This window comes from Mauremys reevesii, linkage group 3, assembly GCF_016161935.1.
Source record: "Mauremys reevesii isolate NIE-2019 linkage group 3, ASM1616193v1, whole genome shotgun sequence".
Lineage (NCBI taxonomy): Eukaryota > Metazoa > Chordata > Testudines > Geoemydidae > Mauremys > Mauremys reevesii.
In genome coordinates, this window is record NC_052625.1 from 47437336 (window position 1) to 47460295 (window position 22960).

Genomic DNA, 22960 nt, shown 5'->3' on the forward strand with positions numbered 1-22960 from the left:
GGTAGACAGACATTCAGGCATTTGACACAAAAATGTATACTAAGCAGTGGTGCAGGATAAGGCTCTATCTCTATGGGAGACTTGCCGTTGACTTCAGAGAACAGGGTCTAAGTCATCTGCACATTGTGGTAAAAGTGACATGAAAGATACTGGCAAATGAGGTCTTTTCATCTCGATTTCTATTATCCTGTTCCAGAACCAGTAGTGCATATGGTCGACCACCAGTTACTCTATAGTTCTGTGTAGTCATAGGGACATGGGAGTTGCCAAGCTGCAGTTCGTATCTATCCCTAATGCAATATATCTTACCTCTAATAGACTTGATGCTTCAAGGAAGGGTGAGGAATCCCCATATTTGCACCTAGACTTACAAAGTATTTTCCTAGGTAGACTTAAGTAATCAGCTTATATCCGGAAACAAAAGCACTGTCTTCCACATAGTTCTCCAAGGGAAATCTAGAGAAATGACAGCAACAAAATGCTGCCCTGCGCTACAATACTGCAGAAGTGGTGGAGCAATGGGAATAAACTCCAACATTTAAGTTAGCAAGGACAGTGCACCATTGGCCATAATACCTATGTTGGGTAAATTAACACAAGCACACCTTAGGCTAAAAGAAAGCCTGTTGGTGCTTTGTACATTGATGATACTGTTATATTCTTCAAGAGCAGTTCATCTGTAGATAAATATTATCTTGTTAGAGCTACTAATGTCTACTCTGCCTCAGGGTTACTGGCCACATGAATGCTCATTGTATTACAGACAACTGCAAGAAGATGTAGCTTATGCAGCTGTTTGTAGAGGGTGCAGCAATACAAAGCAGTGTAAATCCTAGTTGAATATCGCCTTTTATTTGTACTGTTTAAGATGCTTTTTTTAACCCAAATTTTCATTCCAACTTAGTTTGTATTTTATGCCAACAGGTTTATCACAACCTGGTACTGAGCACACACCTCATTAGAAAAAACCTTTTTCTACCTATATAAGATGTTGCAGCACATTTCCAGATTCTCAAGTGCAACAAATTCTTCCCCTTATTTCCAAACAACTGAGCAATCACCACATTGCGTACAATCGCAGATTCCCTCCATATCTAGGAAGGAAAATTTGGGCTTATGGCTGTCTGTAAACTGTCCAGTTCCTCGGCATTACTACACTGATGATTTTTTTTGATTCAGGGAGCTGGAAGGTCATGCCTGTTAAGTACATTTTAATCAAGAACTAATGATAACATCAGTTTGCACCCATTGCTATGCCACCTCCATGACTTCAGAGATTTTTTTGCCACAGTCTGAGTCCATCTCTAAAATGAATGATTGACAGACATATTCATTTTTCCATCCTGGGTTCTCAACCCAAGTCAGCACTTTGTTGGCACATAATCAGCAAATGAGATGGTAAAATTCACCTGAAAAAAACATGGACAACAGGCACGAAAATAGGCCATGTGATTGAAGTAGGTTCTTCATCATAAAACAAAGGGAATTAGTCTATTCTCTAAAGGTCAGATACTGCCCCAGATACAGTATTTCACCACTGACTTCATTGGAGTCCCTGCATGAGTCAGAGAATTATATTTGGATCTCAGAGAGCAGCCCTTGCACTGAACTTGTCTCTTGAGCATTTCTTCCTCCCCTGACTTCTATTGGAGGACTGAGAGAGAAGGGATACACAAGATGCTATTGGTCCAATCCTACAAGCTGCTGAGCCCCTCCCAGAAATGGGTGAACTCCTTCAATGGGCACTGAGGGCATTCGGCACCTCTCAGAATGGGGGCCTATTTTTTCACAATGCATTCTTCAAACTAAGCATTCACAAAACTATACAGCAAGAGACTGAAGGCAGCAAAGAGGTTCCCATTCCTCAGCTGTGCCCGAGGGCTGAGTGAATCAGTATTTGCAGCTGCGAAAAACCAGTGGTAGCACAGATATAACTTTAGGTTCCCATGGAATTTTACTGGGTCAGTTCCAGTGTTCCTAAGAAGAAAAAACAGCCCTCATGCTGCATGGATGGATGGATTCTTCTCAGAAGAGAGCTGAAGAGGACCCAGCATTTCAGCTCATCTCCACCCTTCTGTGCAGTCACACCTCACAGCAGGTTTGACTCTTCATATCATCATATATCTCTAAAGTATGAAACATGCAAAAAGCCATTTGCTAATGCAAGTAGATTTGATATGGTTGCCCTGAGACAAGTTAAGGCTCTTCAGGTGGGCCCTGAGAAAGTAGAGGGGACTGGCCAAGGGAGAGAACCAGTCCCCAAAAAGTTTGTCTTCCTACCCCCTTTCTTCCCCCTCCCCCATGACTGCCTGCTGGCAAGAGGAACACTGTGAAAGGCATGTGTCAGAGACTATCAGTATTCACCAGGCATAAGAGACAGAGCGTATTTCACTCACCCTGCTTACACGGTGGTGCACTGAAAGCCAGTCTTGCTCTCAGAACTGAAAGTGTTATGAGAAATGTGTAGAAACAGTAGAATGGGAATAATTCAATGTGAAGGTTACATGACCATTATTATATTATTTGATCAGGAGACTTATCTCCTCATTCAATTCACAGCATCTGCAGGAAGAACAGAAAGCTATGGCACCTCAGGTGAGGTTATTAATGCGCAAGCTAAGCAGTGCTCAGCTAACCTATGTTATCAGTATAACTGGTTAAGCAGCCAGGCTTGAGCAGTACTCGGATGGGAGGCCTCCAAGCACTACGGGTGCTGCATTGAGTGATATTGGTGAATCAGCAGGAGTGTTCCTCTCTTCCCTCTAGGTTGAATCAGCACTCCCAGATGGTGTTAGGAAGATACATAAATCAGTGCCCTGACTGCTGGTGATCAAGGAAGACCCCATGACATTTTCTTCCCTGAGAGGTAAGGGTACACTAGCCCCACTGTGCCAGCCAAATACCAGTATGGATCATTACAATCTACTGATCAAAATTCCTCTGCACTTTCAATTAAATAAAGTATTCTCCATTTCCTTTCCTACTTTGCAGCACAGTATTGTTGTGCACTCTGACACAGCCACCCAGTAGGAGTCAAAGTGACTCCTCTTTCTAGATAGTGCTTTGGAATCCTTACAGGAAAAAGGTGGGGATTGGTCCTGCTTTGAGCAGGGGGTTGGACTAGATGACCTCCTGAGGTCCCTTCCAACCCTGATATTCTATGATTCTATGTTCTATAACTGAATAGAGATGATAACACTCCACATCCTCTCTCCCATCTTCCCCATTGTCCTTCTCTCAGACTTTTTGCTGTGCACTTTATTTCTGGTCATACTCCATACTGGCAACAACCTCTCCACTTCCTGTGCACTAGGACCTGCCATCTCTGTCACATACTCTTTAAAGCCCATTCCTTTTGGGAAGCTTTTCTTTCTATGCTGCTCTGCCCTCTGACAATGTTGTCTCAGCACCTTCTCTGGCCTGAAATATTGTCTTGTGACTTGTATTTGCATGAGTTAGATGATGAGTCTTTGGGGCAGGGACTAAATTATCTGCAAAGCATCATGTAGTTCCACATACTAATGGAGAATAGAAGAAAATAAGTGGAGTGAGAAAGTTAAGACATAAATGACTCTGGGGGTGCGGAGAGGGGCATTGAGGTAAAATCCCCACTTCACAAAGCAATCACTTCACATGTCCCTCTAGCATCTCCTCTAATCCCTCCCTTTGAACAGCTATAAAGACTCTGATTTTCATTTGGATCCCAACCCTTTTTTTGTGCACCTGCGCGTAAAGGTGACAGATTCAATCACATGGAGGCTTAGGAGACAGAATTTACATGTACAAAACCCCATCACTCACATGTACCAGAGATACATTTGATCTGGTCTATGTTGAAAAAAGAGCTGAATTTCTACTAGTTTCAGAAACTCTCCATTATTGTTTATTATGATATAAATAGCAGTGTGAGTTTACACAATGCTTCACAAAACACAGAATAAGACAATCCTTGTCTTCAGTTTTTACATTGGCAGCTGATATGTTTTGTCTCGTTATTTACTGAAAAATGCAGTACTTTCTTGGAAGTGAGTACTCATACACACACTAAGCAGGTTTATCTTCCAAGATTTTAATGATTTCAGCTAATTGTCTTGTTCTAGTTTGTTTGTTTTTAAGTCTTTTTAAAAGCTAATGCACTGTAAAAATAAAGCGGAACGAGTGGCAACAGCAATTGAGAATACAGCCTATACTAGAAATGCATTTATAGTTTCCTCTAAATTTCTATCTGTGATGAAATTTGAACCCTCTTCACCATTGAATATAGTGACCCTACTCTTTGTAATTCCAGAGTCTCAGAAAAGCCTACTGTCTTCACAATGGATGGGGAGATGCATACATATATCCCTCCTCGCTGAGCAGTGAATGCACCCCTTTGAGTTTCCAGATTACTTCATAATTGTTCAAACTTTATAGTGAGTCCTTTTATAGAATTAGTAAAGAGCAGCATGTTTGGTGGGAACGAGAACAGAATGGGGAATGTCAGAGAGAGGGGTTTTTTGGACCTTATGCTACCACCACTAGAAAATTTCAACATAAGATATAATACTTTGGGGTCTCATAGGCAATAAGCAGCAAAAATGTGAATGCCCCATTTGTTTACAGTGCCTTGGGTGTATTCTGCAAAGATGTACTAATGTAATCTGCAAAGGACTAGACTGTGGAACCCTTACTTGCATCCATGAGGATTTATTCCTGTGAGTAGCCCCTTTGAAATCCCTGTGACTAGTCCTGAGAGTGCTCATCAGCATAAGTTAGGGTTCATTAAACATGTCCAGGTAGATGAGGTCTTATGCATGTTTCTGTCTATGCTGCTTCATCAAATGAACTAGTGTGTGTGTGTTTCTTTCACAGGGTCCTGATAGTACATGATCATACCCGATGTAAAGCATAGGCAACGGGGAAAGAGACCACCTGTGAGTTTTGTTAAGGTGCCTCCAATTCATGAGTTTGTAAAAAGAAACTTGGTCCAGAATACATTTTTTAGCAGTGCCATAGAAAACAAGTCCTTGAAGGCATGGCCCAAGTTTGGGAACCTCTGATCTAGAATAATCCCATCCCTTAAGGATAAATAAGGTGCTCAGATACAACAGTAATAGGGATCTTGAAGAGATTAACAAAGACATTTCTCCCAGCCATTGCCTTTACAGAGGGGTACCGTACACAAAAGGAGAGCAGGGAAAAAACAAGAAATTGCTTTCAGATGTCAAAGCAATACTACCAAATAAAAGTGTACTATGGGTACGTCCAGACTACCCGCCGTATCAGCGGGTAGCAATTGATTTATTGGGGATCGATATATCGCGTCTAATCTAGATGCGATATATCGATCCCCGAACGCGCTCCCCGTCAACTCCGGAACTCCACCAGAGCGAGTGGTGGTAGCGGAGTCGACGGGGGAGCTGCGGACGTCAATCTCGCGCCGTGAGGACGGGAGGTAAGTCGGAATAAGATACTTCGACTTCAGCTACCCTATTAGGGGGGAGGGATAGCTCAGTGGTTTGAGTATTGGCCTGTTAAACCCAGGGTTGTGAGTTCAATCCTTGAGAAGGCCACTTAGGGATCTGGGGCAAAAATTGGTCCTGCTAGTGAAGGCAGGGGACTGGACTCAAGGTCCCTTCCAATTCTAGGAGATTGGTATATCTCCTATTATTATTACCTATTCCCATAGCTGAAGTTGCATATCTTACATCAACAACACCCCACCCCAGTGTAGACCAGGCATATGTGTAATTGTCCAGAACTTTACTGGATACAGTCCTCTTACCTGGGTAATCTTTCCATCATGTGACCACATGCACTTGCGTACCATGCTGCTGTGCAGTAACCCTTTTTAAAATCACGATTGTGCAAGCCCACATGAAAGCTAGACCAAAAAAGCACTTTATACACACACAAGAGCATGATGGTGTAAAGCAGTGTGGCTCTGTTTCACCTCAGTGGAGTTATGTTCATTTCTACCAGCTGAGGATCTGAATGTCTAACTTTTTAAACAGTGCAAATACAGAAATGCTGTTTTAACCTCTTTATTGGCCTTTTCACAGAACAAGTGGTGAAAATAGGGGATGAATGAGTGACTTCTAAAACAATAACCATCTAAAACAGTATATTCCCTTCCCCTCACACAGAAAAAGGTAAGAATCCCACAGGGACAGATGGAACCTCTCTTCAAATAATTAGAAACTCTCTTCAAATAACTAGAACTCCAAAAGCAACTTTCTTAGAGTAAATATAGTTAAGCTGCAAATTAGATCCTGATCCTGCAAACACTCACTCATCTTAATAACTGTTCATATATAGATAGTCCTATTAAGTTCAGTTGGACTGTTCAACTGCACAGTTATCCAGAGGCATAAGGGCTTCCAGGATCAGGACTATAGTGTAATCCAGGTATGGTGGCTTAGCCAACAGCTGCTGGTATTCAGCCACTACATTAAAAAAATGAAAGAACAGAAAAACTATAAACAAGTGTTCCAGGAACCTTGTAATTTATTACTAGGTAATTTTGGCTAATAAATCCATCACCTCCTTAAAAAACAAACAAAATCCCAACTGCAGTTCTGTAATGACTATATACAAATGCAGGCTGATACGGTGCTTTTTAACATCAATTAAAGCCTAGAAAACTCTGATCACACATCAAAGGCCAAGCTTTAACAATAATGAGGGTATTTTATATCTGGGACTGGGTATTATAGTCACTAAGTATTAGGAAACATTTTTGGCAATTTACCCTTCCTTTAAAAAAATTGCTGAATAATTTTCAACACACAAAAATCAAATGACAACCTTAAAATAACTGTCTTGTCTGTTATGTTACCACCTTAAATAGGGTTGCAACTATAATCAATTAAGGTGGATTTTAGCTCCTTTTTTTAAAATAGCAATGAGGGTATTCTCTTGTAAAAACCTGTCAATAATCTGTTTTCCCCTCTCCTGATGTCCTCCTTCCAGATACTGTCAGCTCACTTATAACTTCCTTCCTTCTGTCCTCTTCTCTGCTGCTTCAGACCTCTCAGACTGTTTTGCATTACAGCATCTCGGCAGACTCACTAATTCTTCTCTTACTCATCAGTCAATATCCGTTACTTCATGGTCCTTTGTCAATAATGCAAATAACCTTCTTTCAACTTTTTATCCCTTGTACTGAACAGCCCTAAACAATGACCAATTATGTACCGATATTGGTCAAGGGAAGAGCATGAGAGGTAAGATTATTATGCACAACACCATGGCTGTAAATGGTCACTCAGGATAACAGCTTTTACAGTTCACACTGTGATCTTAGGTAAGATGCCAAGAATGTACGTGAATATATGTGAAAAGGTTTCCAAGTTCTGACATATGAAGGTTTTCGTTCCTCTGAAGTGTGTGCCACTTGCTCTAGTGAGTAAGAGACTCATTCCCTGTCAGATCCCAGATTTCACTGATATTCTCAAACAGTCCTCTTTGACTTCACCCCACCCTTTCTAAGGAGTAAGGGTGAGTAATCAATCTTCACCTTAGTCCTTAATTTTTCCTCACTCTACTGCCGAATTCAGGAACTGAGATCAAAATCTTGCACTCTAGCAAGAAACAAATCTATATGTTTGTTGCAAACCACATTCATCTCTTGATTGCTCATCTTCTCTTCTTTAATGATTCTGTGTGAAAGTTCATGTGGTAAATTAGCTGTGAAAAGCTTTTGCAGCACATTTCACAAGATACCCACTATCTGATAAAACTGATCTAAATGTATTTGCTTGTTTAGTAGTTCTCACCATCAGTGCAAGAGATCAACCATTTATTTGCTATAAGATTTGCTGCATCAATTTTCAAGATTTTTCTGCAACAGGTTTTGCAAAACATTCAGAATCAGAGTCTGCTCTGATCCATACAACCCTATGCAATATTATAGCGCTATGAGGGTGTATGGCCCTGATCCAAAACCTCACTTGAAGTCAATGTGGGTCTTTCCACTGACTTAGTGGGCTTTGGATAGGCTCTAACTGAGGGCAGAATCTGGTCCTTAGAAACTAACACACGAGGTGCAGAGTTCTTGCCAAAATACAAAAGTACAAAGTACTTGCCAAAATGTTTTGAAAATCTATAGCGCTGTGATACATTTGCTTGGAACTTGCCAGACACGTTCTTCATGCAAGCTTCCAAATAAAGAGAACATATTGAACACAGACCCAAATCCACTTTATATCTAGGTGCAACGCAGCTGCACTGAGCACAATATCTGCCTAGCTGCATCGGCCTGCTAGTTGCTTTGAAGGTATGGAGGAGGGATGGGGAAGTGGTGAAAGCAGATCAAAAAGGAAGTTGACCACCCGTTCAGGTGGTCATCGTGGACAGGTATCTAAATGTGATGATACAGCACTGCATCATCTTGTGGTGATGGGACGAGCCAATCAGACGGTATCCCTATCCTCCAAGGAAGGCCCTAGCCAGCCAAATGAAGGTTATGCATGGGTGGGTACAATGTGTGGCGCTGGGGAAACATCCCTGGTTTTTCTCAGCCTCTTTTGTACAAATGCATGTTTTACACTTCACCAGGAGGGAAGACTCTGCATTGTGTAAGCAACAAACCGGAAAAGATGACTGGGAATCCTTCTCACGGAAGATGCAATTTCCTGCAGTTTAGAAGATTTTAAGATAGCTCAGAAGATCAAAATGAAGCAAAACAAAAAAATTCTGTACGTGTATCTAGCCATTTAACAGTAACTTGCCAGAGGCAAGGTATGTTTCATTAAAATACCAACAACTAGGAGTCAAAGCCAACAAAGCAAGAATGGGTTCTCCACTCTCCTATCCCTACCCTCAGAATCCTGTGTGATCATGTGCTCATCTCCCATCTAAAATTAGGTTTCTCCTGCTCCTGCTACAGTCATGTCTCCTGACATCTATAGCTCACCTTCATGTGCATTTTATTGCAATATTTTAGTACCATACTTACTATCCAATGTAAAATGTTTTGACTTACAACATCTCCCAAGATCCTGTCCGGCTCCATAAGTCATTCCTCTTTGTTCCTTTCCATCTCTCAGTTTGCCTTGTTTTCCTTAAACTCCAGTTTCCCCTTATGATTAACTTCCCTCCCATCCAAATCTTTACTCTGCCCCACGTCAATTTTCTTTCAACCTTTTCTCTCCACTGTCCTCCACACTCAAATCTTTTCTACTCACTTATCTGCCCCCTTTACTGATAACTACTTCCCTGTGTATACACTGTGGAGTGCTAGCAGTAGTGTGGAACCTAAGGGGCAACAGAGCCATGTTGTTGCCCTGGGATCTTCTATTCCAAGATGGGAGAGGAAGCTCATTAATGGACCATCTCCTCTTCAATCCTTTTTATTTTATGAAGGGGAGGGAGGAGTCTTGTATTCATGGGGTCATCAAGCACTGATGCTGCTCCATCTACAGGTAGGAAGACTAGAACTTCACCAAACTCTTCCCATCAGGCACCTGTTCTTTCCACTGCAACTTCTTCATATTTCCCCGCCCAGGGATTTCTAATTTCATGAGAGAAGGGGATCTGTGTTCCGGCACAGCAGGGAAAGAATGGAGTACCTTTCTCTCTTCTTTTAGCAGAGAAGGGGGCCCCGTGCTCTGCTTCACTCTTCCCTTATTTTTGCTCACGCCTGGGTCCCTTTTTACAAATTATTCTAGCTCCCAAGACGGAGCTGTGTGGCGGAAGCCCTTTCTCTGTAGAATGGCAAAGAAGTCCCATATGAATAATAATCAGAGCAAAGTATCAGCTCCTTTTGCCAAGGGACCCCCAGGCTCTTTTCAGTGCCCAAAAGGCACTGTAATACTATGGTGGTCATTCCTCTGGATTTATTAAACTCTCTTTCTAACTCGTCATATCTCTTCCTTCATCAGCCAAAAGGATGACTTTCAACAGCTCAAGGTTCTTTATCACTCCTGAAATTCTGCCCAAAATGGAGGCTAAAGCTTTTCCCTCCATAACACTCCCAACTCTTGCTTGTTTGGGGGTAGGAACCCAGTCCAACCCTGTATCCTAGAGGGTACTAACTACGAGGTCCTAAGATGTAGCCAAATACTATACTGCACCTCCGCATTCAGTTGCTCTGACACTCTTTTGCTTTAATAAGGTACACTTGCCACTAACTGTAAATAATCTCTGTCAGTCAATGGTCTATATTTCTATGTGCAGTGATGTATAGTTGTGAATATGTATTCACCTGTATGAATTTCTAATAGGATATGGATTGGTTCCCAGACCCTGTCTCCAACAGTTGCTGCATTCCAGCCAGGAGATAGCTGCACTTCAGTAGGTGAGGCGAGTTTCCAAAAGCACAATACAGGGCTGCCCGGGGGGGGTGGGGGGGGGAAGTGGGGCAATTTGCCCCAGGTCCCGGGCCCTGCAAGGGCCCCCACGAGAATATAGTATTCTATAGTATTGCAACTTTTTCTTATGGAAGGGGCCCCTGAAATTGCTTTGCCCCAAGCCCCCTGAATCCTCTGGGCGGCCCTTGCACAATAGATAGTTATATGTAACGTTTTTTTAAAATGACAGTTTCTAATCAACTGATATGCATTATCAACTGATATGCCAGAGGTACTCTATAGAAGGTCTGGTGTGTGCTAGACTTCACAGGACAAGTAGTATTTGGACAAAAGGAAATTATAGTACAAATAGAAAACAGGTTAGGCAGAAATATACCCCACATATCCAGACATACTGACCCGCCACGCCTCACCAATTCATTTTTTCCTTTTGCAGGGAAGAAAACTGTTAAGCCCACATATCCTACAAAGTTTATAGTTTCACCGCATACGGTGTATTTGCCATAGTGAAGGCTAAATTTCAGATTGCAAGAGTATAATTTCTGGAAAATATCATATAAATTGTGATAACTATCAAAATAAGCTGCTTTATATGTAGTCCATCGCAAAACCAGCCAAGTGAAGTCAAATGCCTCAGGTGAGGTTTATAATACAGATAGATTGTCCTGGTTCAGATTCCCAAATCCAGTTTCTCTGACCAGTATTTCCCATAGCATGAAAAAAGCATTACTTAGCAAACCCAGTGAATCACTTGGAATTCTCGTTCAAAAAATAAATGAGGCCCCCCAGTTCTGTTCTCAATTACAAAAAGGTTAATCTGGGGTTGCTCCACTGAAGTCAATGTAATTACTTCAAATTTACACGAGTGTAACTTGGCCCAAGCTTTTAGTATCTCGTTCTAACTGTACTCCCTAACTGAAAACAAGACAAAAGGCCATCTGAATTGTAAGTGTGGTATGTGGAACACTGGCTGTGGCTTACATTTAAATCTGACGTATAATGGGGTGATATATTCCATGGCATCGTCATTCTACACCTCAAAAGGGGGCCCTTAAAATTTTTGAGGTAACTTTGTCTGAAGTGTAGACTACTGTTCAACTCTTAGGGGCTTATCCAATGCCAGTGAAGTCTTGGATTGGGCCCTGAGACACAAAGGGTAAAATTCTGCTCCCAGTTTCTTCAAATTCTTCATTGTAATCTGATGTCCCCCTTGGGCTCTTCCCTGGTGCTGCGTGCTTATTTCAGCTTGACTATTTCTTCCTCTAATGTTTCATGTGGTGCATTCCTCTCTTCTACCAGCCTATCAGGTACCCATATATATAGCAGCCTCAGATAGCAGCCACAGTAAGACCAGCGTTTCAACTACATGCTTCACAATGCTTTATGATGTGTTACCAAAACATGGCGCCGGTTCCACGGGAAGTCATTTTAACATGTTATTGTTTGACAGTCTGTACCTAATAAAGCTACCTTAAAAACAATACCTCTCAGAACTAGAGTGGATAGGAGTCTGCCCTGCTGAGCTTTTCACTTCTCCAGCTTTGCTAAGGTGCCTATTTATTTTTGGAATGTTATTCATAAAAGTCGGGCCTTTTCAGAAGAGTGCAGAGGCTTTATTCATAAATATAGAAGCACCTTAATAAAAGAAAGATGTGCTGAAGTCTTCAAAGCACTGATGAACAAAGATATTCCCATAACATCGAGCTTTATCTGATCAACTTCTAATAAAGCCGGCATTTGGCATAAATCTTTAAAAACATAGCAAGGGCCACTGGAGGATGCTAGGACTTGTTTATTTAATCTTATTCCTCCTCCAAAAGTACTTTAGCCTCCTAATAGTCTCTAAAGTCTTCGTGTACATTCAAAAGTGCATCACATGAATGCTCTCGAGTCGATGCTAGGGGGGGAGCAGGAAGGATCATTCTCTGGTGTTTGTGGCTGTGCTGTTTTATTTCTTTCCAGCTTCCCACTCTCCAGAGTGCTGATGTTCAGCAGCCACCATGAACTGATTAAAGGGAGGATTCAGGGAGAAAAAGGGACAGAAATTATAGCTCTTTTGACAAGTTTAAATCTCTGTGGGTCCGTCCACCTGTTACAGTCTTGGAAAGATGATAGCATCTGTGTAATACAGAAGAAATTTGGTTCCTGCTCCTGAGAGCCTTCCTTTGATGATAAGGATGAAATAGTTAGCACCTATACAGCACTTCATATCTGCACAGGGCTTTTCACTGATCCTCAGAATGCCACTGTGCAGTAAGTAAGTGTTATTATACCCCTTTGACAGATGGGGAAACAAAGGCATGCAGGGTCTTGTTCAGATCTCAGTTACACTACTCAGGCATTGATTTCAGTGGAAGTACACCAAATTTACACTGATGTAAAAGACATCAGAATCTGGTACAAAGGACACCAAGTGACTTGCTCATGGTCACACAGCAAGTCAGTGGAAGAGCCAGAACTAAAACAAATCCCCTGGTATCTACAGTGGCCCCACAATGTGCAGAAGGGGGAATTTCATTGACAGAATAGAGTCAATCGGAGCCAGATTAAGGCATAGGTACTATAAGTGCATGTCTGAGACTAGCTTGTGGAGTCATGTCATCACCTCAGAAATAAGCTTTCATTTTAAGTTTTTAGCCATCGTGGCTGTAAAGAAAATCTTGAATATATGCCCCTGATGTAACCGATGCAGTCATGTCTGCCTGAGTCCACAGGGAGACAGAAACAATAGCTTTGAGAAGTGTAAATTCCCTGTGCATCTCAATGGGGTGTTCTAAGATCTATTATGTGACAGGAGGAGAGGAGTGTAGAAGGCCTGGGCCAACCTCTCAAACAGCTACACTCTGACTACTGGGGTAAATATAAGGAGGCCTCCTTGCTGCCAACCCTGCCTCTCTGAGGGTGGGGAAAGGGCACCCTTCTGCCACCCCTAAGGGGAGGAAGGCCCTTGTTACTGCTCCTGGAGTAAGAATGAGGCTCCATGCCACTACCTCACCTCTCTGGGAAAGAAGACACTGGCACCATCACACCAAATGTGGGGAGGAGACCTGGGTGATTTGTGTTCTGGTGCATCTAGGCCCTAGATTGTCTTAATAGAGTCCTGAAGTAAGTGCCTTTATTGGGCCTTAGCAAAAAGCAGTGCACCCATTTTCTGATGAGGCCTCAAAGGAATGGGTGAGTACTGTCATAGAAGATCTTAGAGAAGCAAAGATGCTGCCTTCTAACTTTTTCAGCTTGAAGGAGTAGTTCTGTAAGGTGAGGGACCCAGGTACCTGGAGAACTAGAGGGAGAATGCAAGGAATGTTCATCATTGTGATAGCTGTCACATGATAATTTCCTAGTTTTTCTCTTTCCCACCTTTATAATTTTTGACTGCAATTGTTCCCAAGATCAGACTATGACACTAACTCCAAATACTAGGACCCAGTCCTTCCATGCATGCTCCATTCACTTCTATCTAGCCAGGTTAGGAAGAATACCAACTAGTCCCAGCCCCACTGCACACGCTCAAATCATAGCCTCTCTGACTATGAGGTGAAATCTGCTACAGGGCAAAGTTAACCAGGTCTCTTTGTTTCCATGGAGCCCTCCACCCCTCATATCATTCTTGCACATAATATATTGGGGAACACCTCCTTCCCCTTGAAGTGGCTCCTGCCCCTCCCAACCTGCCTGAATTCAGCTCCAAAAAGGTAGGTAGAGGACTTGCATGCACACTCATTCCTTGAAACTGGTGGGTGTGGAACTAATTAATAAGATCTTATTAATGCAACTCTGACACATAATCCAAATACTCATTCCTGAATTTAGAGGGAGTGGGAAGCTAACAATCAAATTATATATTCCCCATGTGGGATGCAAAGCCACATTGTCCCTTCCAGGCTCACTAGTACTAGCAAGCCTAGCACAAGCTGTCCCTCCACATATCCCGCAGAGAAGCAGGAAGTTAGGGATGTATTTATGCATGGAAGGGGAATATGGAATGTGCAGATCGACCCTACTAGCAGCCATACTGCTCTTGTGTGAGACTTGCTGTCCGTGCAAGGAATTGTCTACTAGAAGCAGTGACGGAGGCTGGCTGTGAACGTCTCTGCAGATAGTAACTTTCTTTTATTATTCTCTCTCCTTCCTGCCTCTACCAACCCAGTGGACTTAAGAACCTGCCTCAACACTCCTTGCTTTACCTCCCATATGCAGGTTCTCCTCTCCACTTCTGAAGCTTCTAGCTCTAATTTCAATCTCATCCTAGCCCCATGCTTCTATTCAAGCTCTCCTCCATTCCCAAGACATCTGGTCTTTTTTTATCCCCTCTCTCTCACCCACCCTCCTTGATTTTCCCTTCCTCTCCAGCTCCAACTCTCTAATTGGACAACAATTCATCTTTGAGCCAACTGAGGCACTTCAAAGAACTGGTCTTCTTTTGCTGCCTCCTATTCGGCTAGCAGGTCTTGGGGTGGTCAGAAAGAGAATTTAGCAGTACTTAGAGATGGTGGTGCTCATGTAGGCAGAACTATTAGTGAAGGTACCTTATAGCACAGATTCACCATTACAGAGCTAGCTGAATGATTGGGGTCAACCCTTTTATTGAGAGCTGCATATAAGGATGCAAGATTGGTAACTAGACCTCAGTGAAAAGGAAAATAAAAACCACAAGAGGAGGGAACTGGCCATAAGGATGTCTCAGATTTTCAGAAGCCTTTAAGAAATGAATCAGAGTGTCTCACTTCAGTACTCAGTGAACAGTTGGCCACACAAACCCATCACTCCAATAGATGTGCTGCAGAGGAAATGTGGCAAACAAATTCAGTTTATCACACTGGGGACCTAAAACTGTATTACAGTCCCAGGCTTGGTGTCTTTAATCAGTAAGTAAGAGCAAAATAATAAGCACAACCCATTCTTCTTATACAAGAATACACACAGCTAGCTAGTTTTAACCTTCTGTTTCTTTGGGGAAGTCAGATTTGATTTCACTCTAGTCTAGATTTATTACTGATAGAAAACCTTCCCTCATTACCCCCTGCCCAACACAAAAAAGTAGGCAGCCCGCCCCAATAACTGTATATATAAGGTCAAAGTACCTGCCTTTTCCCAGGTGTCTATACTTTACCAAGGGCACAAGCTTGCTCAAGCGCATACCCCCAATAATGAGCTCCAGCTGGCCCTCATTACCAGTCAGGTACTCAGTTAAAAAAGGCACTTTTTTTTAACCCTCCTGTCCCTCAATGCCTAAATGAAGAAATTCAATGGGTTTAACTCAGGCTTCCCCAAATACACACCTTTCAGGATGCTGATTAGCTACCACAGAAGCACTGTGACCGTAACTCCTGTTGATGGGAGCCAGGTGCCTAACTACCATTGAGGAGTTTGGCCCCTAGAGGAAGTCTCAGTAGGGAGACCAAGTCAGTACACAGACTGAACTACTCTCAGGTAGGGAGACACACACAGGTGTGATAGCATAGTGAGCTTGCAATGTCACTCCCCTCTGATCTGCCTATCTTGTTTATAAATAGAGGGTTTCAGTCATCTTCATCAAAGACTCACTTTAATTTTTTCTTTTAAGAAATGTTACAGAAACTTCAAAATCATATCATATATATTTGAACTTATCTCCCACTCCATCAGGGGTATCAAATAAAGCCAGGTTCCAGTCTACAACCAGCTTGCAGATCTGAACTCCAGCACTCCTGCTGCTGATTTCTAAGAGGATTCTGAGATCCTTTGTTTTGCAAGCTGGGCACCTGCAACAGAATTCCATGTATCCCTGGCCTAAATGATGACTGCAGTGCATACTTCTCATGGCAGCTTCTCAGGGATGATGGCAGCAGAGCTCCAATTTCAAGAAAGCAGCACAAACTCTTAAAGCAAATGGTAATACCCTTATTCCACTGAGCTGTACTTTACTCCACAAGGGGTCTCGCTGAAGTCAATGATACTGCCCAGAGTCTCCCCTGTAGACTTTACTGGGGTTTAATAGGTGTGATCCGGGGCAGAATGCCCAACAGAGAGGCACTGCTACACAAGTATCATGTGGTTCCTGTAATACGCATATGATAACTAACATACCCCTTTGGTGAGAACTCCTGGGAGCTGAGCTCATAAGTTATTAGCTAAAGTGCCTGGTGAACTTTCAGAGTAACCAACAAAAATACATTTTATTAAAATATAAACAAGTCTCACCAGGACGGACCTATGGAAGAGAGGCAAGAGCATGTAACTCTTCGTCTCTCTGTTTTTGCTACCTCCTTTCCCTTTGATCTATGTGGCTGTCATACAGAAACAGTACCACAAATAAAACCTCAAATTGTAATCTTACTTTGAAATGCTATAATGATCTTTCCGGGTAAGGAAGAGTAAACAGGCTCTGATCCAGTTGAGGCTCAGGGGAAAGGGATAGCTCAGTGGTTTGAGCATTGGCCTGCTAAACCCAGGGTTGTGAGCTCAATCCTTGAGAGGGCCACTTAGGGATCTGGGGCAAAAATCTGTCTGGGAATCAGCCCTGCTTTGAGCAGGGGGTTGGACTAGATGACCTCCTGAGGTCCCTTCCAATCCCAATAGTCTATGATTAGGCCTGAGAACAACAGTCCCATTTCTCACATGTAAACTAGTGATTAGATGGAGAGTTAGGATCCTAGATTCTGTTCCTTACTCTTGCCACTGACTCAGTGTGTTATTTGAGGCAGGTCATGGAGGGTCAAGTTTCATAAGCACCCTCCAAGGTTGCATGCCCAAATGTAGACATCTGAGGTCTTAATTTTCAAAGGTACTGAGCACATTACAGCTCCCACTGACTTCAACTGAAGTTGCTGGCCACCCAAAATTAGAGGGTGCTTTTGAAAACTGGGTCTTAACCTCTTTCTGCCTCATTTTGTTCCATCTGTTTAATTGGGGATAATAAAAAAATTTTACTTCAGAAAGGTGCTGTAAGACCTAATTAGTGAATTAATATTTGTAGAGCACTTTGAGATTTTGCAATGAAAGGAGATGTAGAAGTGCAAAGTATTATTATTACTATTAATTTACTAGCTTGAACTGTGAAGACACTTGAAATTAGTTTTTTGATTTTGAGCACATGAAGCCCGATTCTCTCCTCGCTTACATAAGTGTAAACTGGGAGTCACTCCACTGAAATCAATGGAGTCATTTGAGGGTAAACCAAAGTAAGACAGCAGAGAATCAGGCGCAGGGAATGTTATCATAAGGACTTAGTACAATAATCCACAGTAATAGTCAGAGCTTTACCTGATACAGTTCTATTCGTTGTTCAGATACCCGTGCCTTTGAATTCTGCAAACGAAAAACTCTAAACTCTGCCTTCACCAAGTTGGAAGCATTTTTCTCCATCGCTGAGACGTCAAATCTTACGATTCTGTAGTAAAGGCTGTAATAGTTTGGTGGGATGGCATCTGCAAGAAGTTAGTGTAATCTTTTAAAATGATAAAATACATTGTTCTTTCAAAGACCGCAACATAAGATAGCCTCAAGAAACAGTAAGAGAAATGTGTGCAGCATGATTCAGTTTACAACGGCCAATTTAATATCATTAACAATTTAACCAGAAAAATAAACACATGTGTTTGACTAGAGGAATAGCAGATTATTAGAGATTAACAAACCATTTCAAACTCTATTTCAGGGCACGCATTTAACCCTGTTCTTTGAAAGTAACAGTGGAAAATCCTGGATGCTTATAAATTGGAGCATGTTCATGACAGTTGATATCTGGCGACTGACTTCAGACTTGCATAGGCTTAATTGTATTTTCCAAGAAAATAGAATTTAATGGCAAGCACTTTGCCCCATATAGGTTTTGTTTTTTCAAAGCCTACAGTAAAAATATTCAGCCCTGTACAATGTGTTTTCTGTTTTAAATATTTTGATTGTATTAAACTGCAAAAAATAATTAGAAGGGAAAGGGAATAGACCAGCATGTACAAAAAGAGAACTACATATCCAGTGACCAACTATCAACAATAACTGATCATATATATTAAAATGAACTCCTGCTGTGCACTGAAGACGATCAGGCAAAAGCACAGGCACTATTTTAACATTTAGAAAAGCTGAATCAAAATCTTAAAAGACAGCATTACAAAAATCATCAGTTTAAATTTCAAAAGGCTTCCTCTCCTAAATCTTATCAGATGTTAACATGGCAAGCACTTACATCCAATTCCATGTAACATAATGGGTTCAACGATCATAGTAAGCTGTTCTACCTAATTTTGTCCATGAGCACAAGCAGCAAATCATGCATAGTGCTACTCCTGGGGGAATTCTGCACCACTGCACATGCACAGAATTTATGTCCCCTGCAGATTTCTTTGCTTCCTTGCAGAAAAATAACTTTCTGACAGGGAAGCAAAGGGAAGCCACAAGAGCAGTGAGCAACCTTCCTCAGCAATATGTTTTGGGAGCCCAGGGCAGCCACCAGAGAGGTAAATCATTGTGGGGCAAGGGACAGGACTGGGAAAGACCCAACTAGTGCCTTCTATCCTGCACCAGGCTCAGCTGCTAGTCCTGGCTGGGCTGGGCTGCGGAGGGCGGGACTTCCTCTTCCCCTGCACAGCATCTGGAGCTAAGTCAGACCCACCCCCAGATTTCTCCCCCAGCTGCAGGAAGCTCTGCAAACTCCTCCTCCCCTCCCGTGCTTCCTCCACCGATTGCTCCTCAGGTGCAGGGGGAGGGATCCCTGTGCAGGGAGCTGCCCACACACCCAGACCCCCTTGCTGAGTTCAGTCCCCTGTACACCCACACCCCTCCCCCAGTTGACCCCAACCACTTTCACCTGGACTCCCCCGCAGAGTCCCATTACCATTGCACCCAGAACCCCCCAACAAACTCCTGTGCATCCAGACCCCCCTGCACTCGGATCCCCCACTGAGCTGCCCACACCCAGATTGCCCCACACAGCACTCTCTCAATCCACACCTGGATCCCTCATACTAAGCCCCTCCACACTTGGATCCTGGCTTGCTGAGCCTGCCTGCCCACACCTGGTCGGGAGGGGCAGGGCCCTGGGGTGTTTCTGGGGCAGGCCCAGTCCTTGCGCTGTGTCAGGGTTGGATGCAGCCTCACTGCTAAGTCCATGTCTCAGGGGGGAGCTGCACAGTGATCTCCCACCTCTGTGCAGCCAGTGGCCTATGCTCCCCAATGCCGTGCTGGAACCCCCCACATATATTTGACAAATAAAATTTGCAGAATTTTGCAGAATTTTAAAATATTGTGTGCAGAATTTTTATTTTTTTGGTGCAGAATTTTTAATTTTTTGGTGCAAGAGTAACAGTGTGGCTGAAAACACTCTGCATGTGTGACATTCTCCACACTGCTGTTTGGCAAGAGGTCCTCCAGTTGCAGAGTGGGTACAGTGAGCCAAATTCAGAGATGAGTCTAAGTGAAGCTAGGGGCCTGATACAACTCCCACTAAAGCTAAGGGGAAGTCTGACTTTTCTTTTACATTTTTTTAAATTGAAAACTGTCTAGAAGAGCAACAAAGATGAAAAACACATAATTATAAACTGATAAAGTGGGCCAAATCCTCTATCCATGTAACTCCACGGGCTTTGTCAGGGTTATGCCAGCAGAAAATATGGGCAACCACCTTTAAAACACAACATTCTCCCCACCCTTCACACAGCTCAATACTTGTCATGCCATGGAAGCAGTTGGCACCCAGCACATTATAGGATTGGGCCTCTGGACAGTTAAAAACCCAAGTGTGACTCTTGAGCTTTCTCAACCATCCTGGAGGAGACTCTTGCTCAATCCCTTTTCCTGTAGTATATTGACTCTAGGGCATTAATCCATTCTCCTACTGATGGAATAGAATTCTTTCTTCTGTGAGGCATTATAGAAAAGACAACTCCAATAAGTTTGAATCTATTTCTAAGCCACTAGAGGATGATTGGGACAGATCATTAAGAACGGAAACCCACAGATAAAGACCATGTTGCATGTCTACAATGTCTTTATATTTTTCCACTGCTATCTGAATTTTTGAACAACCCAGCAGTTCTAGATAACTTTCAAAAAGGCACCAGCCTCACTTTTACATTTAGTACACCTGTCACTGTTCATTGCGTCTATTTTATGCATTCTGTCTGGATTTGAATACGGTAAAGAACAAATACAAGGCAAGTACCAATGCAGTAAAGAGAAGGGCCCCATCAGCAAAGAATGAAATCATATATTTCTACTGTCCTTATGCCCTTTACAAGGGCATCTCCTCTAGACATATGGCCCAAAATCTCATTAAAACCTGGAAAATGGTTAATCTTGAAAAGTAATTATTAATAAGAGGAAAACTTCAGATGACGAAGAACTGATCTAAACCATACTTTGGCTTCCCTATACATAGTAGATAACCAATTCTCAGAATACGTACCAAATCCCACACAAAAGAGGATTCCCAAAATAAAGTTCCACTCAACATGGTCAAATGCCTTCCTCACACCTAGTGCAGTTAGCACATTGACTTACCAGTCTTTCTTACTGGCCCCATCAATTAAAAAATCTTCTCAAATTAGCAAATATACCACATCCTAAAACAAACTACCCAACTGATCACTATGCTGGGCAACATCCTTGCCACCCAGCTGGCTAAAATGTTTGCTATAATCTTAAAATCAGAATTTGGTCTATAAAGCCTTGGTAACAGGAAGTCCTTATCTTGAGTAATACAATGGTTGTGGGCCTCTCTCAAAGTACTAGGGAACTGCTTTCTTCTACAAGCTTCCCTTTACATATCAAACAAAATTTAGTCTAATACTTTTGAGAAATTCTATCAGAAAGGTGTCTGAACCAGGGGGTATATCCCCATTTACAGCAGAAATAACCTTGATTTCTTTTTCTGTTATAGGGAACTCCAAGATTACTACCTGTCCCTGGTCCCTGTCCTAGTAGGAAAAGAAAATTTTCAACACAACCCTCAGATTTCCCATCACGGGAGGAATATAATTTTGGCTAATAATGTATAAATATATGATTGATGTATTTAAGATTAATTGTAAATTGTCCTTCCTTGTCAATTATTTAAGGTATCAGCCTACAATTTTATTCTCTGTGGATAAACCAGGTTAGAAAAGGGCTACTCCTCCTATACACACAGGAAAATGCACACGCATGCACAAACATACACATCTTGTTCATATGCTTTTATTTGAGATACATAAGATCCCATTCATCCCTCTGTGTCAGAATTAAATTAAGTTCTACTGTATGTCCACATATTTCTTCCTCTATTTCTACTGAATAAGATCTAGCAAGGGTCTCCTCTAGGTTGCTCAATGTTGTGTATAGAAATTATACTGCCTTGTCCCTTTTCTGTTTTTTGTTTTAGATACAGCCTATTATTAATCCATGAATGCATTCTTGAAGGATCTGCCAGTAATTTCCTTGATGTACCTCTCCAATATATTTTTTCTGATCAAACAAAATCAATATTTGTAACTATTTATTTTACCATTTTTTCACTGCCAAATAAAATAGAATTCAACCTCCATTACACAAAAGGTGTGGGGATAGCAAAGATTTGAAAATAACTGAGGACGGTTTACTTAACTTACAAAATCTTTACAAATAACTGCAAAATTGGGGCTTCAGAAATCTATCCATCCTATTGTATCAACATTAAGTCTGTGTATTGTAGCCATCTTTAAGACAGTAGAAAAACTCCCACTGACTTTAAAAAAAGTTGGATTTGGCCCTAAGTGACTCTAAGATGCTGTAATTTGTACCTTCTTCTGACCCCTCCTTAGCATACAAATTGTATCAAATTAGGCACAGTTGGACTCCCTTCAACTCCCCTTTGACTCTGGCCCAAGAATTTCAATGCCTTTACACCAGGGATGAGTCCGTCCCATTTAGTTTCCAAGCACAGTTTCATTGTTAGAGAGCAGAAGCCTTAAACATTCTTTGAAAGAGCATCACGAATGAGTGGAACTAATTCAATATGTTTCCTGTTGTTAGGAAATGTAAACAACTTTTCTTTTCTCATTGGTAGAAACCATAAGGACTGACTTCACACATCCACCCACACTGGAAAGGCTGAGCGCTTCAATCTAATCCTTCCATCAAGGACTGGTAATAAATGCTTCAAAGATTTATTTTTATTCCCTTTTGTGTTTATTAAACTTTGGAGGGTTTTCTTTGCTTTTTTATTTTCTCCTCCTTCTCCTCTTCTTTCTGGTGCTCTGCCCGTTCTTCATTATGACAGTTACAAAACATGGGGTCCCTTTTTTTTTTCCTCTCTGTCTCTCCTTTTTATTCTTCCTAACTGAATTATATGAATGGCCATGTACTAGGCTTTGAAGAAGCATATGCAAATATTTATAAGAGTAGCTTGATTGTTATTAAATGCAGTTGTTATGCTTTCTATACTCTGGCAGAGGTCCCTAGCCCTCTGACTATTAGAACCATTTAGGCTGTTTAGATTGCAACTCACTGATAGCAATAGCCTACTTTTTTTTTTTAAATAGGCAGCAGTCACTTTTGCATAACATGACATTGTTCCTTCCCACCTCCTGTTTAGATTTCATTCCTGGCCCTACATATGGATTCTTGTCCAGAGCAGCCCTCCTTTAACAACAATGGCATGTGACAACTGAAGCTGTATGTACTGGGGGGTGGAGGGAAAGGCAACTTGTAAGCTATCCCTGAATATCTTTCCA

At 42.0% G+C, this 22960-nt stretch overlaps 1 protein-coding gene across 2 annotated transcripts in view; it reads right to left on the bottom strand.

Moving 5' to 3' along the window:
* TGFB2 (transforming growth factor beta 2) overlaps positions 1-22960 on the bottom strand; it is a 73121-nt gene that overhangs the window by 8606 nt on the left and 41555 nt on the right. The window contains exons 1-2 of one of the 2 annotated variants that reach the window (XM_039532586.1): positions 18460-18534; positions 17535-17698 (exon numbers count right to left, since the gene is read on the bottom strand). In XM_039532586.1, coding sequence (XP_039388520.1) covers positions 17535-17698; positions 18460-18496 — 201 coding nt within the window. In that variant the 5' untranslated portion in view covers positions 18497-18534. Of the gene's footprint in view, positions 1-17534; positions 17699-18459; positions 18535-22960 lie in introns of those variants that run through there. The other variant, XM_039532585.1, reaches the window with a different exon arrangement.